Source organism: Carassius auratus, unplaced genomic scaffold (assembly GCF_003368295.1).
Source record: "Carassius auratus strain Wakin unplaced genomic scaffold, ASM336829v1 scaf_tig00215316, whole genome shotgun sequence".
Lineage (NCBI taxonomy): Eukaryota > Metazoa > Chordata > Actinopteri > Cypriniformes > Cyprinidae > Carassius > Carassius auratus.
Genome location: NW_020528035.1, coordinates 879,851 through 895,469, shown reverse-complemented (window position 1 = coordinate 895,469; position 15,619 = coordinate 879,851). Strand labels below are relative to the sequence as shown.

At 36.0% G+C, this 15,619-nt stretch overlaps 1 protein-coding gene across 1 annotated transcript in view; it reads left to right on the top strand.

Moving 5' to 3' along the window:
- dlg4a (discs, large homolog 4a (Drosophila)) overlaps window positions 1-12,190 on the top strand; it is a 164,567-nt gene extending 152,377 nt beyond the window's left edge. Inside the window, exons 11-22 of the mRNA XM_026259980.1 lie at window positions 38-194; window positions 1,145-1,247; window positions 1,956-2,070; window positions 2,751-2,927; window positions 4,473-4,515; window positions 5,914-5,944; window positions 6,057-6,104; window positions 7,220-7,321; window positions 8,232-8,404; window positions 8,490-8,602; window positions 9,243-9,334; window positions 10,741-12,190. Coding sequence (XP_026115765.1) covers window positions 38-194; window positions 1,145-1,247; window positions 1,956-2,070; window positions 2,751-2,927; window positions 4,473-4,515; window positions 5,914-5,944; window positions 6,057-6,104; window positions 7,220-7,321; window positions 8,232-8,404; window positions 8,490-8,602; window positions 9,243-9,334; window positions 10,741-10,847 — 1,261 coding nt within the window. The 3' untranslated portion in view covers window positions 10,848-12,190. The remainder of the gene's footprint in view (window positions 1-37; window positions 195-1,144; window positions 1,248-1,955; window positions 2,071-2,750; window positions 2,928-4,472; window positions 4,516-5,913; window positions 5,945-6,056; window positions 6,105-7,219; window positions 7,322-8,231; window positions 8,405-8,489; window positions 8,603-9,242; window positions 9,335-10,740) is intronic.
- Window positions 12,191-15,619: the final 3,429 nt, after the last annotated feature.

Below are 15,619 nucleotides of genomic sequence, written 5' to 3'. Positions count from 1 at the left end.
ACATTCTGTTATTTCTTCACTCTATCTTGTGTCACAGGGACCCGAGGCGTGTTGTGATCCACAGAGGATCGACAGGTTTGGGGTTTAATATAGTTGGAGGGGAGGATGGTGAGGGAATATTCATCTCTTTCATCCTGGCAGGAGGCCCTGCGGACCTGAGCGGTGAACTGCGCAAAGGAGATCAGATCTTAAGTGTGAGAACATGCAAACACATACACATTTACTCATGTATGAAAAGCATCATTTCAGTTTGAAATAAAAGGCTCCGTTTTCACATATGCTTTTGCATTGTGGGGATTTAACCAACAAGTGCAGTCAGTACAGAATTTAAAATGATGTCCCTGACAACTACGTTTAATAATAGCCATGTTGTTGGTCAGAAGATTAGTTATACACACTGTATCTTTTAATGGAGACTTCATCCCATTAATCCTGACATGCATCTTTGCCCATGTATCATAGATATATATACCTGACAATCAAAGACAAAGTGTTCAGTATAAGACACAAAAAGTCTTTACACCGTAAATAGAAAACAAAGAAATCCAAGATGCAAGTGCATTGAGTATGCTGACTGAGAACAAGGAGTAATAACTGCTGAAATGTAACTTTGCCTTTGCACAGGAATAAATCACATTTTTAAATATATTCAAATAGAAAACATTATTATTTTAAATGGTAGACCGTTAACCAGATCCATTATTTGAAAAGCTGCACTAAGTAACAATCTGTCACCGTTTATTCATCCTCAAGTTGTTCCGAACCTGTGTGAGATTCTTTCTTCTGTAAGGTATTTTGAAGATTGTTCAAAAAAGTTCACAATAGCTATTGACTTCCATAGTTTAGAAAAAAAGATTGGCATGGAACTCAACCATTAACTTTTCAGATACCAACATTCTCCAAAATATCTTCTGTTGTGTTCAAGTTCAAGTTTGGAACAACTTCATATTGAAAAAGTGACAGAATCTTCATTTTTGGGTAAACTGTCCCTTTAAGTGCTGTTTGGAATAGTTCATGCCAGCATATGTTGTTGTTGTTGTTGCTTATTGTTGATGTATAGTTGGGCAGTAATGTTACAGTAATGTGTTAAGGCTGTAGTGATGTATGAGATATGTGATTGTAATGGTATGCATGTGTTTCTCAGGTGAATGGCGTGGATCTGCGGGCAGCTACACATGAACAAGCAGCAGCTGCCTTGAAGAATGCAGGACAGACTGTAACCATCATCGCTCAGTACAGACCAGAAGGTCAGAACACACACACACACACCTGACTGAATTGTCTTGCACTCTGGGCTCAAAGCTGACACTTGTCAAATGAAGGTAAAATGGACAGTGTAAAATGAATCTTTTAGAAACTTCAAAATAATGTACTAGTGCTACATTTCTTTAAAAATATAACTTTTTTATATAGTGTAAATTAGGGGTGTAATGATACACAAACATGATAGCTGGTGTGATCCCTAGTGCAAATACATTTATATTTTTTTAATTCTGGCATAAGTGTTCAAAAGCCTCTACTAATGATATATTAATGATATATTAATGATAAATGTTTCTTGAGCTGTAAATGAGCATGTCAGAATGATTTCTGAAGGATCATGTGACATTTAACACTGGAGTAATGATGTTGAAAATTCAGCTTTGATCACAGGAATAAATCACATTTTACAGTATATTCAGATAGAAAACAGTTATTTTAAATGGCAAGAATATTTCATCATATTACTGTTTTTTTTTTTTCTGAGATCAAATAAACGCAGCTTTGGTGAGCAGAAGAGATTTTATTTAAAAAATATTTGAAAATCTTACCAACCTCAAACCTTTGAATTCTGGTGAACATTAGACTCTCACACATCACATCAGTGTCCAAACTGACACAAATGGTTGATTTCTCATGAATGTAGCTCTAACGTGCTGTGCAGTGTTGGATAACAGCTGTGCTTGTTTGTTCAGAGTACAGTCGGTTTGAAGCTAAAATTCACGACCTCAGAGAGCAGCTGATGAACAGCAGTATGGGCTCTGGAACAACTACATTACGAAGTAACCCTAAACGAGGATTTTATATCAGGTAAACATACGACTTACACTACAACTACAAAATAATTCGACATTTCAAAGTACACTTTTTAAAGTGCACATCAGTGTGTTAAGAAACAGACATGAACATGAACTCTCACTTATAAGTGGTCTTTTATTTCATTAATATTATTTGCAGTTTCAGTTTCTACAGTCTTTAAATATGCTTACAAGATTTTAAATACACTGAAAGTGCACATTCATTACAGTTAAACACACTTCTTTTTCGCAAGGGTGGATATCCTAGATAACCCACTACATTTGTCAAAATGGTCATAAGCAGAGCACTCTGCATATACTGCATCCCATAATCCACTGCACTCAACTTGACCTTCCATCTCCAGTGTGACGAATGAACCGGATGCTGTATATACCATGATTTTTACATCTCCTGAGTTAAAACATAAAGGGATCATACTGTTTAACATAGTCTACACTGCACAGTATGCAGAAAGCAGACGGCTAGTATTCCATTCTGAACAGAGCTAATGATTTAAAAAAGACAAGAAAAAAAAAACAGCCAAAAATAAAGAAAGGGTCTGTGTTGCTCAATTTCAACCCAATTCCATGCTTTTCCTTTGATGTTTTTCCTTTTGAACCCCATCCCCCTCTGTCTGTCCTTCTTTATCCTCTCTTTTCCCCATATGTTCTCTCTCTCTGTCGTTTTTGCAGGGCTCTGTTTGACTATGATAAGACAGCAGACTGTGGTTTCCTGAGTCAGGCCGTGGGCTTTAAGTTTGGAGATGTGCTGCGTGTTTTGGACTGTGGAGATGAGGAGTGGTGGCAGGCCTGCAGAGTCAGCCCACAGGGGGATGAGGAGGAGGTCGGCTTCATCCCCAGCAAGAGGAGGTGTGTGTGTGTGTGTCGCTGCTTTCTCTTGTGTTATCTGCTCTGTTGTCCTTGAACAAAATAATATTCAAGCAGCTTAAAGAGGCTTTTTAGCTTTTAACTCTCTCTCTCATTCTAACCCACTGTTACAAGGACGTGCTCTATAGACGTTTATCCACACAAACATTTCTCTCCAGTCCTTTTAAAAGAAAGTTCTGGGATAAATACTTCATTTAAGCTCTGGTGACTAGAAATCTTTCCGACTCCCTCCAAACTAAATTTCAACTACCATTCAAAAGTCTGCGGTCAGTACGATTTTGCAGTGTTTTTGAATGAAGTCTATTATGTGTAAAGGTTGGATTTATTTAATCAAAAATACAATAAAAACAGTAATATTCTGAAATATTATAACAGTTTAAAATAAATGTTTTCCATTTTAATATATTTTAATTTTTTGTGATTTTTTTTCAGTATTATACTTAACAGTACATTTCACATTCACGGTACATTTTCAATAAATTCAATATATATATATATATATATATATATATATATATATATATATATATATATATATATATTTCTCAATAAAACAACTGTTGTTTTTTTTTTATTTCTATATTGTATCATTGTATCTTATCTGTTATTTGCCAAGCTTAATTATTAAACATCATTTTGATATTACAAAGAAAATCGTGTTCTCTCCTAATAGATCAAATTTTTTTCTGGATAAAATAAAATAAAAATTGGTTAGAAAAATTAAATGTACCCTAAATTATAGAATGACCCTCCTGTGATACAAAGATACATTTTCATCATCATTACTCCAGTCTTCAGTGTCACATGATCCCTCCAGAAAGGAGCTTTTCTGATTATGTGATCTGAGTATTAATGTTAAAAATAGTTGTGCTTATTATTTTTGTTGAAACCTGATACATTTAGCTTTTCAGTATTCTTTCCCGCATTTCAACAGCATTTACTTGAAATACATATATTTTTAACATTATAAAAGTAAATGAAAAGGAAAAAGTTACATCACATACATTCTGGTATGTACATACTTAGTATTATACCAGTCTCATGTTAACATATATGTTATATGGCTATAATCTCAAAAGAATATGGGATGAATTCACTAAACATTTGTGACATATTTGCATGTGCTATTTCAGCTCAAATGTACTATTTCATATACCACCTTTCAGCACCAGGGGTGTGAGATGATAATATCTTAATTGCTGTTTTAAAAATGTGTAAGATGTCATTATCCAGTAGTCACTCACTTCACAAAAACACCACTAGAGTCCATGCATTCACTGCATGATGTAGCCTGTTATAATGCAGTAATGCATGCCCTCAAAATGTAAGTTTTTTCAGGGGGAAAATTCATTTTATTTTATAAGATGTGGTAAAGTTAATCTATATTAGCTGTCTTGGTAAAGTCTCAGAATCACTTACACAAGATGGTGAACTGCATTTTTTTATTTTTGTGGAATTTCCCCCTTGGTGTTCATTTTCCTATTATATATACCTTCTGTCATGCATTCAAATCAATCTCTCTTCCAGGGTTGAGAGAAAGGACTGGTCGCGGTTGAAGTCAAATGAAAGGGTAAGATCCTTGCTAAAACACAAACAGCTGCTAACAATTCATCGCATTCAAATATTTTCCTTTAAATTACTCCAAAAACAGTTGGCTCTCCTGTGAGATTTGTTTTTCTTCTCTATAATCAGTTGTGATGTGTTTAGAGAAGCACTGGTGTGTGTTTGCAGCCCATGGGAGTCTATCAAGCAGTTATTTCATGAAAGCACTGAAACTCCTGGGCATTGTGAGCTTGATCTGCCTGTAGGGCGCATGCTGGTGATACAGATCACTGCGCTCACAAACACACACATGCATTCAACACATGTGCTCAGTGCTCTCTGTAGGTTTTCCTGGGAAATGAATGTTTTAAGCTTCATATCTTTTACCTGCGCATTTCAGTAATGTGGTGGTATTCATATATAAAATCCATTAATTTACATTTGCAGAAAAAAAAAACCTCAAATGCACAGGGATGCACATTTTGTTTTTGTTTTTTTTATCACTTTAACCATATTTCAGACAGTTACAGTAATTCTGTATGATTTATATATAAAGATGTACTTAAGTCCTAAGTGGGTTAAAAGCCATCTATAAAGTTCCACTAACTGCATTTAAATATGACTTTAAACTATAATACATTTTCATCAAATTACAATTAGCATGCAGTTTGATGAAAAAAAATTACATTCTGTAGACACTTAAATTGTAAAAATTTTAAAATGTGACCCTTGCACACAAAACCAGTCTCAAGTCGCTGGAGTAAATTTGTAGCAATAGCCAAAAGTGCATTGTATGGGTCAAAAATATAGATTTTTCTTTTATGCAAAAAATCATTAGGATATTAAGTAAAGATCATGTTCCATGAAGATATTTTGCAAATTTCCTACCCTAAATATATCAAAACTTCATTTCTGATTAGTATTATGCATTGCTAAGAACTAATTTGGACAATTTTAAAGGCAATTTTCTCAATATTTAGATTTTTCTGCACCCTCAGATTCCAGATCCAGACAAATATTATCTTATCCTAACAAACTATATATCAATGGAAAGCTTATTTATTCAGCTTTCAGATGATGTATAAATCTCAGTTTGCAAAAATTGACAGTTAAGACTGGTTTTGTTGTCCAGGGTCACAAATATGTTATTCGTAAATATGTTATTAGTAAATTGTTTAAGTTTTAAAGTATACTGAAGTGTACCGTAAAAACAATATTTTTCAGTTGCACATCTCATAAATATTATAATTCTGACAAGACTTGGGGGCAGCATTAGCTCTGCGTCCCATACACCTTTATTATTAACTGTTAACCCCTTTTAGGCGATGACAAATGCTGCAATAACTGGATGTTTACATCTAAACTGATGCAGGAAACAGTCTATTACAATTTAATAAGCATTGTACCCTCTATATACTTTTTACAGGACCGAAGCCGTGACAGTACAGGTTCACAGGGTGAGTTACAACCGCACAGTAGGTCCCTGAATACTGATACAGAGATAAATGTTTGTTGTTGTTGTATGTATTACAAACAGAAACTGATGTATGTGTGTTTGTTGTCTTTCAGGAAGGGAAGAGTCAGTACGGAGTTATGAGACAGTTGCACAAGTGGAAGGTTGGATAACTCGACTGAGTCTCCATATTTTGTGTCATTGTATACGCTGGCTCTGATCCAAACCCTAGTGAGATGCCTTGGGTTCTGTGGTTATATAGGCAGCATCCTAAATGAAATAAAAACCTCATGCTGTATGTGATTCAATTCAGACACTCTATAAATCAACTAATAATAATAATCTACTAATCTTCAATTATTTCACCAATTAATCAGTAGACATTGATTTTGCAATTTGTTCAAATATAAAGTTAAATACTGTATTTTATACATATTCATATACATAAAGAGCTGCTTTATAGCAGAAAACCCAAGTTGGAATTCTAACTGAAAAGGACACTGATAAGGTTTTATCATGTTTAATACTGTAAAGCTGCTTGCTTTAAAGGGGACATCAGGTGCCCATTTTCCACAAGTTGATATGATACTTTAGGGTCTTCATGAAATGTTGGTGGCCTATTTGGTTAAAATGTGACTTTACCTCTAGTGCTAATTGCAGAGCTCATGCAAACATATCCACATTGCTATGATGAGATGCTTTCTTAACTGCTGCTTTCTCTATACAACTCTATACATTTTATTGTGTGTTTACTTGGTAATTGAGAGGAAAGCTCACAGCACATATTGCACATTCATCTAAACACTGCTCTCCGCGGCATTTGGATGTTCACTAACACTGTTTGCGGATATCATACTTCTTTTTACTCCTAACCAAAGAATGAAAGATCTTTGCCATTAGATTATCAGGGCCTTTGCACATGACAGCTTTTTTTGTTTGTAATTTTGTAAAACCTTCCCACATCAAGTGTGTCTTCTTCTGTTGGAATACATCAGGGAGTGCTACAGCGCCCCTCTGGTCAAACCTTGTTATTGCAGACCTTTACTTTGCGTCATATGAGATCAAATGATTACTTGACAACAAAAATATTTGTCGGCAGTTTTTTATTGTCAACATTGTCGATGATGTAGACTAATTGTTGCAGCACTAGAAAAGTGGTCTTTGTAATCAGCTTACTGGGGTTGGGAACTGAGCCACTGATCTTCCATATTGTTGCTATTATTTCTCTTCACTTTCATTTTGTACTCACAGTCTCTCTTGTGTCTCTCATCCTGTTCAGTGCACTACGCGAGGCCGATCATTATTCTGGGCCCGGTGAAGGACAGAGTGAATGATGACCTGCTGTCTGAGTTCCCAGACAAGTTTGGATCTTGTGTCCCTCGTAAGTATTCTTCAACTCTGTTGTCACACTCAGATGCATATCGTTCATAAAGAAGACAAGAGCCTTCTAAACACCAGCCAAAAATCTGATTTGGCTTCACACAATTTCCGGGAATTGGGTGCAAAGTTTGTGAGGTTTGAGGAATCAAATTTTGAGGTTTATCCTTGAGCAAATTATTATTATTTTTTAATTCTATTATTTTTTTTAATTCAGGGTTTTTATTTTAGATTGTTCTGGATTTTGTTTTAATGATTAAATTACATTTTAGTAATAAAAAAAAAAATAAATAAATGAAAAAAGTGAAGCAGGGGGTGTTCATCCTGTGGTCTGTGTGGATCCTAGCGCCCCAGTGTAATGACGGGACAATGTACAGACAAAAAGCACCATCTTTTGGATGAGACATTAAACTGAGGTCCTGACTCTCTGTGGTTATTAAAAATCCCCAAAAAAAGAGTGTAACCCCAGCATCCTTGCCAAATTCGCCATCTGACCATCATGGTCTCCCAACCATCCCATCAGCATCCATATCTGCTGATTGGCTTCATCAATCTGTCTCTTCTCCACCAATAAGCTGGTGCGTGGGGGGCATTCAGGCGCAATATGGCTGCCGTTGTATCATCCAGGTGGATGCTGCACATTGGTGGTGGTTGAGGAGATTCCCTCTTTCAATGTAAAGCTCTTTGAGTGCCCAGAAAAGCACTATAGAAATGTAAGGAATTATTATTGTTATAAATATTTAATCTAATCTTGGTAACTGTAAAAATGTGTCAGTCTTCAGAACCTCCCCCAGATTTTTTCTGCAAACAGTCTCTTCACTTATAAGAAGCAATCAAACAAATTGAGCTATTTTCAACAAAGCTGTCACAGCATAACTAATATACTCACAAGATGATGTCATCGCTTTTCTCAGATACAACACGTCCCAAGCGGGAATATGAGGCAGATGGGCGGGACTACCATTTTGTGTCATCGCGGGAACAGATGGAGAAAGACATTCAGAACCATCGTTTTATTGAGGCGGGCCAGTACAACAGTCACCTGTATGGAACCAGTGTTCAGAGCGTCCGAGAAGTGGCAGAACAGGTTAGATCTTAGAGTTTTGGACAAAACAATAAACTTGTGTATCATTTGTTTAAATCTTAATATGGATATCTCTGTTTGTGAGCAGCAGGGAAAGCACTGTATTCTGGATGTGTCCGCAAATGCAGTTCGTAGGCTACAGGCTGCACAGCTTCACCCAATCGCCATTTTCGTACGGCCCAAATCACTGGAGAACGTCCTGTACGAAACCAAAAACAGCTACACATATTTAGCAGCGGTGTTGGGGTTAATGCATTACAAGTAATGCGTTATGTGATCAGATTTTTTTTTTTGAATAATTAGTAATGCATTACTTTTTAATTTAAAAGAAAATATCTGAGTTACTTTTCTAATAAGTAACATATAAAGTATGACAAAAACCAATAATCATGTTAAAAACACAAATATACCTTATGTATTTAAGCCCATTTAGTTAAACAGTATCTTTGCTTCTGACCTTTAATGATCCAAATCAACTATTCTTTAGCAAAAAATAACTTTAGATAGACGTAATATTTTTGCTAAAGAGTGTCCTATTCCTGGGTCCTGTTCTTCATGCAGTCCAGAATGGTTTGAGCAGTGCCTTTACTGTACAGACATTAATTTACATTTCTTTTAACCTGAGGTCTCTTTATTTCATTTTTGGTGTGAAAGGGTTAAAAAGTACCTCAAAAGTAAAGTAATGGATTTTACTAGTTACTTTTTTTAGGGAGTAGCGCAATATTGTAATGCATTACTCTTAAAAGTTACTTTCCCCAACACTGTTTAACAACAATTAAATGACAAAAAAATAAAAAACAGTTTAACTGACATTTGATGGGGTTTCTGCTATTTTATCCAGAGAGATCAACACACGTCTAACTGAGGAACAAGCCAGGAAAGGTATGGACCGTGCTATTAAACTGGAGCAAGATTTCCTGGAATGCTTCTCTGGTAAGACATTCTCACATGTCGCCCTCTGTTGTCCTGGAGGAAGACTCCCACATTTATTAAATGCTGCGCTATACTTACTGTAACTGACATAGAGTTTTATTAATTTAATTTTTTCCCAGGTCTAAAAATCACACTTGTATATTTGAAGCATGACAACTCTCTGAATAGTTTTAGCATAACATTGTTATGACAGTGTTAACTTAATGTACTATATTTGATCGGTCTGGATCTGCTATTCATGCTGCTGATTTAGAGCATGTATGGACATGCTGCTGCCAATAAATAAACAGACATTCTGCTGTGAGCATATAAAATATTCTGTTGCTGCATGAATAGGGATACATAAATCCTGTAGCAGATCTAGACAGGTGGAACTAGGGAGGTGGAGGTTTTGAGATGCATGTGCGCTGCAGTTCCAACATACAACAAACACTGAAACAGATTATTTAAATATTGAGCAAGAAATGTTATTGGCTGCAGAATCAGCAGAAGCCGATCAGCTTGTGCAACATAGTAAATTATGTGATTGCTATCAGGCTGCATGTAAAGGCCCTTTTAGTCCTCATATATCTCAGTTTTCCAAGACAATGTTGACCCTTATTCTTCATAGAAAAAAAAGTTGTTGAGGTGGTCCATTAAGATGACAAATATCATATTTTAAATCATTTTAAGACATATTGATGTCCCCTTCGGAAATGTTCAGAGGCCCATTGTTAAGTACCCCTGATTTAGACAGAGCATTGCAATAATTGGACAGTTTATGCAAGTTTTATGAACTATTTCACTAAAAAGTTTATTGACTTTGTACACGGATGTCACATTAATGCAACAATATGTTAAATTATTAAATACACTCTTAAAATTAAAGTGGAAGATTTTACAATAGTATCCTTAAATGGACAACTTTGTACCTTATCTACTCTGAAAAGGTTCATAGTAGTACCTTAAACACATTTTACTGCTGAAAGTTACTAATATGCATCTCTCAGGGGTAGATATGGTACAGTCGTCAATTTAAGAGTACTGCCATAGTTAAATGCGGTTGTAGGTACAGTTTTTGCAATTCTTATGACTGTTGCAATCATACAACAATGTATAACTGCTTCACATAATTTTTAATTTTACACAACACAAATTGTCCTTGTGTTGCAAGAATGATGTCCATTCAAGGTACATCGATACTGCACATCTTTAATGTGCCATATCGGGGTCTTCCATAATCTTCTCATAATGAACGAAACCTGCTCATGCTTAGATCTCGAAGTCATTGGTAAATGATCAAACCGCTTCAAACATAACACTTTCGCTGTTTTTGCATGCAAATTGGATTTCAGTTCAGTTGCATAATTTATTCAAGTAAATCCTGCAATGATTTATTCCTTGCCATTCTCTTTTTTGTATCGCAGCGATCGTAGAGGGCGACAGCTTCGAGGAGGTTTATCATAAGGTGAAAACTGTGATTGAGGAGCAATCAGGGCCTTATATCTGGATTCCCACCAGGGAGCGCCTGTGAGAGTCAACCCAGAGCCAAACCACCTCGCCCAGTCACCATTTGGCCTGCCTGCCCTGAACTGTGGAGCTCCGACTCATAGAAACAGAAAGAGAGAGAGGGGGAGAGATGAAGAGAGTGAAAGCGAGGGAGAGAAGTCACAGAGACACCAGGAAATGATGGAGTGGAACAGCACAGGAGCTGGCCACACCGCATCTGCCTCTCTTTTCCTCCCTTTCCTAGCTTTGTAACTTCTTTTTCTGCTTTTAACTTCCTTTCTCTGCCTTTCTCTCAGTACTTCTCTGTTTCTTTCTGGCTTTCTCTCTGAATAACGTCCTTTCACACAGGACTGGTGAGCTATTTTTACTCCGTCACGAACTGGGATGCTACAAAGAAGTTTTGTATATTGTCAGATTCCCTCTGGCACTCTCCGAACAAGACAGGAAGTGGAGAGAGATGAGCGACCGCCTTGGCTTTTACTGCAATGAGACGTTCAAGAGCTATTCCTGATTAAAGGAGCTCGTTTTACAGTACTAAAGGAGAATTGAACTGAAATATGAAAGTATATTTATCAGTATCAATAATGCGCTGAAATCTTCAATATCAAAGATATTACGACTACTCAGAGACTGACGTTCACCCACAGTTATCAGCATCAAGGGCGTTTAATTCCTTTTAGAAATTTGAAGTGCTTGACGAGTGCTTCCTGAAATGCAGGAAGTATCGAGCTGGCGAAGCTAAAACGTTTGCCTCAGTCCTTCGAATGTTCCCCTTATTTCGTTTACAGCTAGTTCATCACATTGAATGGATAAAAAGGAAGGAAAACGGCAAGACGCAGACTGTGACTTTCATGCTGCACATCATAGAAAGCCACACGCTTGATATTCCGGGGTCTGTTTTCTTTGGTTTTCTTGCGCTTACATGTAAACATGCACATTTAGACACACGCCAACATAGATTTTGTAATGTTTGCCTTCTTCTATTTGGATCGTCTTGCAACAGCCAGATTGATGTTTTCCTTTGAGCTAGAATTTATTTGCTCGGTTGGATTATTTCCACAGCTCTCAAACACAATGACTCCAGGCTGCTCTTTAATGTGCAATATCGGGCTCTTCCATAATCTTCTCATAATGTAACAAATTTCAGCCATGCTTAGATCTTGAAGTCATCGGTAAATTCTCAAACCGCTTCAAAAGTAATACTTTCGCCGTTTTTTTTAAACAGGATTTCAGTTAAGATCACATTCATGTGCTGAGTGGCTACGTTCACACCATAATCCAATTCGTTATATATCAATTATTGGTTTAAATGAATTTGTAAAAAATATTATAAATGATATATTCAGTAATTATATTGGGATATTTAATTATTTATTTATTTAACACCTTTCCTTCCTTCATGTCAGTGGTTGTTTTCACTGTTCTCTGTCTTTTTCACAGCAAAGTTAAACCAAGCATTATATGACAAGTAGTAGCTTATTTTGATGAAATATAACTTTCAGATTCTTTAAATCTCAAATATCTCATTGTAGAATAGTAGATGTTTTGTTAGTGGCCCTTTTTTTGGAGAATGTTTTTCTCAAATAAGCTCAGGATAGTTGTTAGTGAAGGCATTGGGAAGGTGTATGTATTTGTGGTGTCATCAGAAAATACAGCACAATCTCATGGCAATTTGTAACTATTTTATGTTTTGGTGAATTGGTGGCTAATTCATATGAGTTTGTACCAACCCATTCATACAATTTTGTGTGATCAGCCTACTGACAGTTAAGATTTGGTGTGATTTTTTTTCAAAAAACAAAAAACCCAAACAAAAAAAAATAAACGTACGTTTTCGTACAATCTGCATCATAGGAATTCATACGAAATTCCTATTCAGCTACAATGTGAACGTAGCCTTACTGGCCTTTCATTCAGCCCATCTCTAAACTCTCGGGACACACACACACACACACACACAAATACTATCAGGAAATTGGTGTATTGTATAACGTTTTATTTTTATGCTGTGTATCAGATTATAATGAACTCTTGTAATCAGACCAATGAGGCTACTTTGATGCATCTCAATGGCCAGTCAGTGGACATCATCACACTAGTTAATTGGTGGGTCGATGCTTCTGCCGTCACCGAAGTGAAGAGGATCGGGTCTTAATGATGCTGGAGTTTTATTGGAATACGATCGTGGGTTCATTATGTTTGATGAGATAAATTAATGGCTGTAATCCCAGAGAATAATCATCTTAGCTAGCTAAATTAAACAATCCAAGCCTGCCTCCAACTAATTACCCTTCTCAGAGCGAAAAACTCATTTGTAAGCAATCTTATCCATAATTCTGTGAGGGTTGACAAAGCGCCCACTTCAACCTTGGCCGACATGGGAATGGCAGAATGATAAATTGTGTTTTTTGTTTTTTTTTTTACCGTTTTGTGCCGTGACAGTGATGCGGTAAAAATCGATACGGTGCTTTGAGCTCAGAGGGCGTCATATTCAAGGTCTAAAGTAAGGATGAAAGCGATGGTTTGTCCAGAACACGGTCCAGGGGGTTGCATTTGATTTAGTGAGATTTCCTGTAAATCAATGCCATGAGCATTACTATGGTGATTTATGGAAACAGTCTTTGATTGAGACTATTGTGATCGAAAAACTGGCACGGTTTGTGTCAGAAAAAAAAAAGAGTCTACTAAGAAGATGAAGTGAAACACATTTGCACTTATTAAAGGGAAGACTTGATCAGACGTGATGAACAACAGAGGGTTTCTGGTAGAAAGCAGAGGAATGCAGAGCGATCTGGTGGCTTGTTTACTTTCACTTATTTCCTTTTGACTTTTTGCGTTCAAATTTCGATATTTACGTGTGTTTGGAGTGCAGTGACAATTCTTTTCTTGGCGTTATTTTTATTTATAGATTTTATATAATTATTTAATTGTTTACTGCTCTGTTTACATCTGGGTTTTGTGTGAAGACTGAGATGCTTTTACTGTGGTTTCCAAAGTGGAGCTGCACACAATCAAATGTGAAACCTGAAACTAAAAATTAAACTTTACTGTGAAATTAAATAATAATAATAATAATAATAAAGAAAGAAAGAAAAAAAAACTTGCACGCATACTGATACTTTTAAAAATGTAGCCCATAAATAAATTTCCCAGATCATATTATTGGCCACATGAGAAATGAAAAATAATAGTGTATAGTGCGGTTTGTATGAGCTGCACAAATGTGTGCGCACACACATACACACACACACCACACACACAATATATATTACCAAGAGAAATATATGACTTCACTCTTACTAGAATGAATTATGAGTTGAATTTATTTATTTATTTATTTGAAAGAATCAAATGTATTTTATCGATTTGTATTTGCCATAACATATTATTCTAATTATCCTGAACAGATTGAATATATTGCTTTTATTTTAAAAAAAGGAGAAAAAAAAGAAGAAGAATTATGAAAATACAACAATGCCATCTGATGCAAAGTATATTTAAATGATTTATCTTAAAAGAGAGATTTACCAATGACAGTGTCGGATTATACAAATGTTTAATTTCAGTGAGATGCTTGTTGTAAATTAGCTACAAAAATAATAAAACGAATTATGTTAACAAGTGTTCTGTTGAAGCTTTTGTTATGGTGTGAATGGGTGATAACAGTGTGGCTGTGATCTCAGTTGCATACTACCATGCATACTATTTTTGCAGAATGCATATTGTATTCCAATATGTAGATGAGTTTGTTTGTTCATCAGACCAGATTAGAGAAATGTAGCATTCCATCACTTGTTCGCCAATGGATCCTCTGCAGTGAATGGGTGCCGTCAGAATGAGAGTCCAAACAGCTGATAAAAATATCACAGTAATCCACACGACTCCAGTCTATCAGTTAACATCTTGTGAAGGCAAAAGATGTGTGTTTGTAAGAAACAAATCTATCATTAAGACGTTTTAAACTGTTGCTTCCTTCAGTGAAGCAGTCTCTTCTGAATTGAGAGAGAAATATGCACAGATCAAGCACCGTTTGAAATGAAGTGAAATCTGTTGGATTATGGTCTATTTGGTCAGAAGCCATGTTTAAAGTTAAAAATGCCTTAATGGTGGATTTGTTTCTTCCAAACACACATCTTTTCACTTCACAAGATGTTAGCTGATGGACTGGAGTGATGTGGATTACTTGTGGATTATTGTGATGTTTTTATCAGCCCTCTCATTCTGACGGCACCCATTCACCTCAGAGGATCGATTGGTGAGCAAGAGATGGAATGCTACATTTCTCCAAATCTGTCCTGATTAAGAAACAAACTCATCTATCATTCATCTATCATTTATTATCATGGAAATACATACAATTTTGCAGTTTGTATTAAAATAATTATTTAAACGTAATCAACCAATTAAGAAAAGGGTTGCAACTCATTCTGGATCCATCCAATTACAATGAAAATGGAAAGTCAAGTTAAGCAACACGCAGAAGTACACATACAATATTAAGAACAATAGTAAGACTAGTTTGTTATTCTGACCATGTATCATAAGGTCACTATGTTGTACCAGCCAGCAGGGTGAGCTGTCGAGCTATTTGCAAACTTCCCTGTGCACTTTTGCCGTCCAGAATTTTCCAGCCCTCTTCTAAAAACTTGATACTCGTTTAAGTTACTCTTAACAAAGGCCTGAAAAAAAGTACAAAATAAACAAAGAGTCTATTCTGTGCTTGCTCAGCTATGTTCAACTTGAATGTGTATATAATCGGTCTGTCTCTCCATCAACTAAGGGGGTTGCACCCTCTTC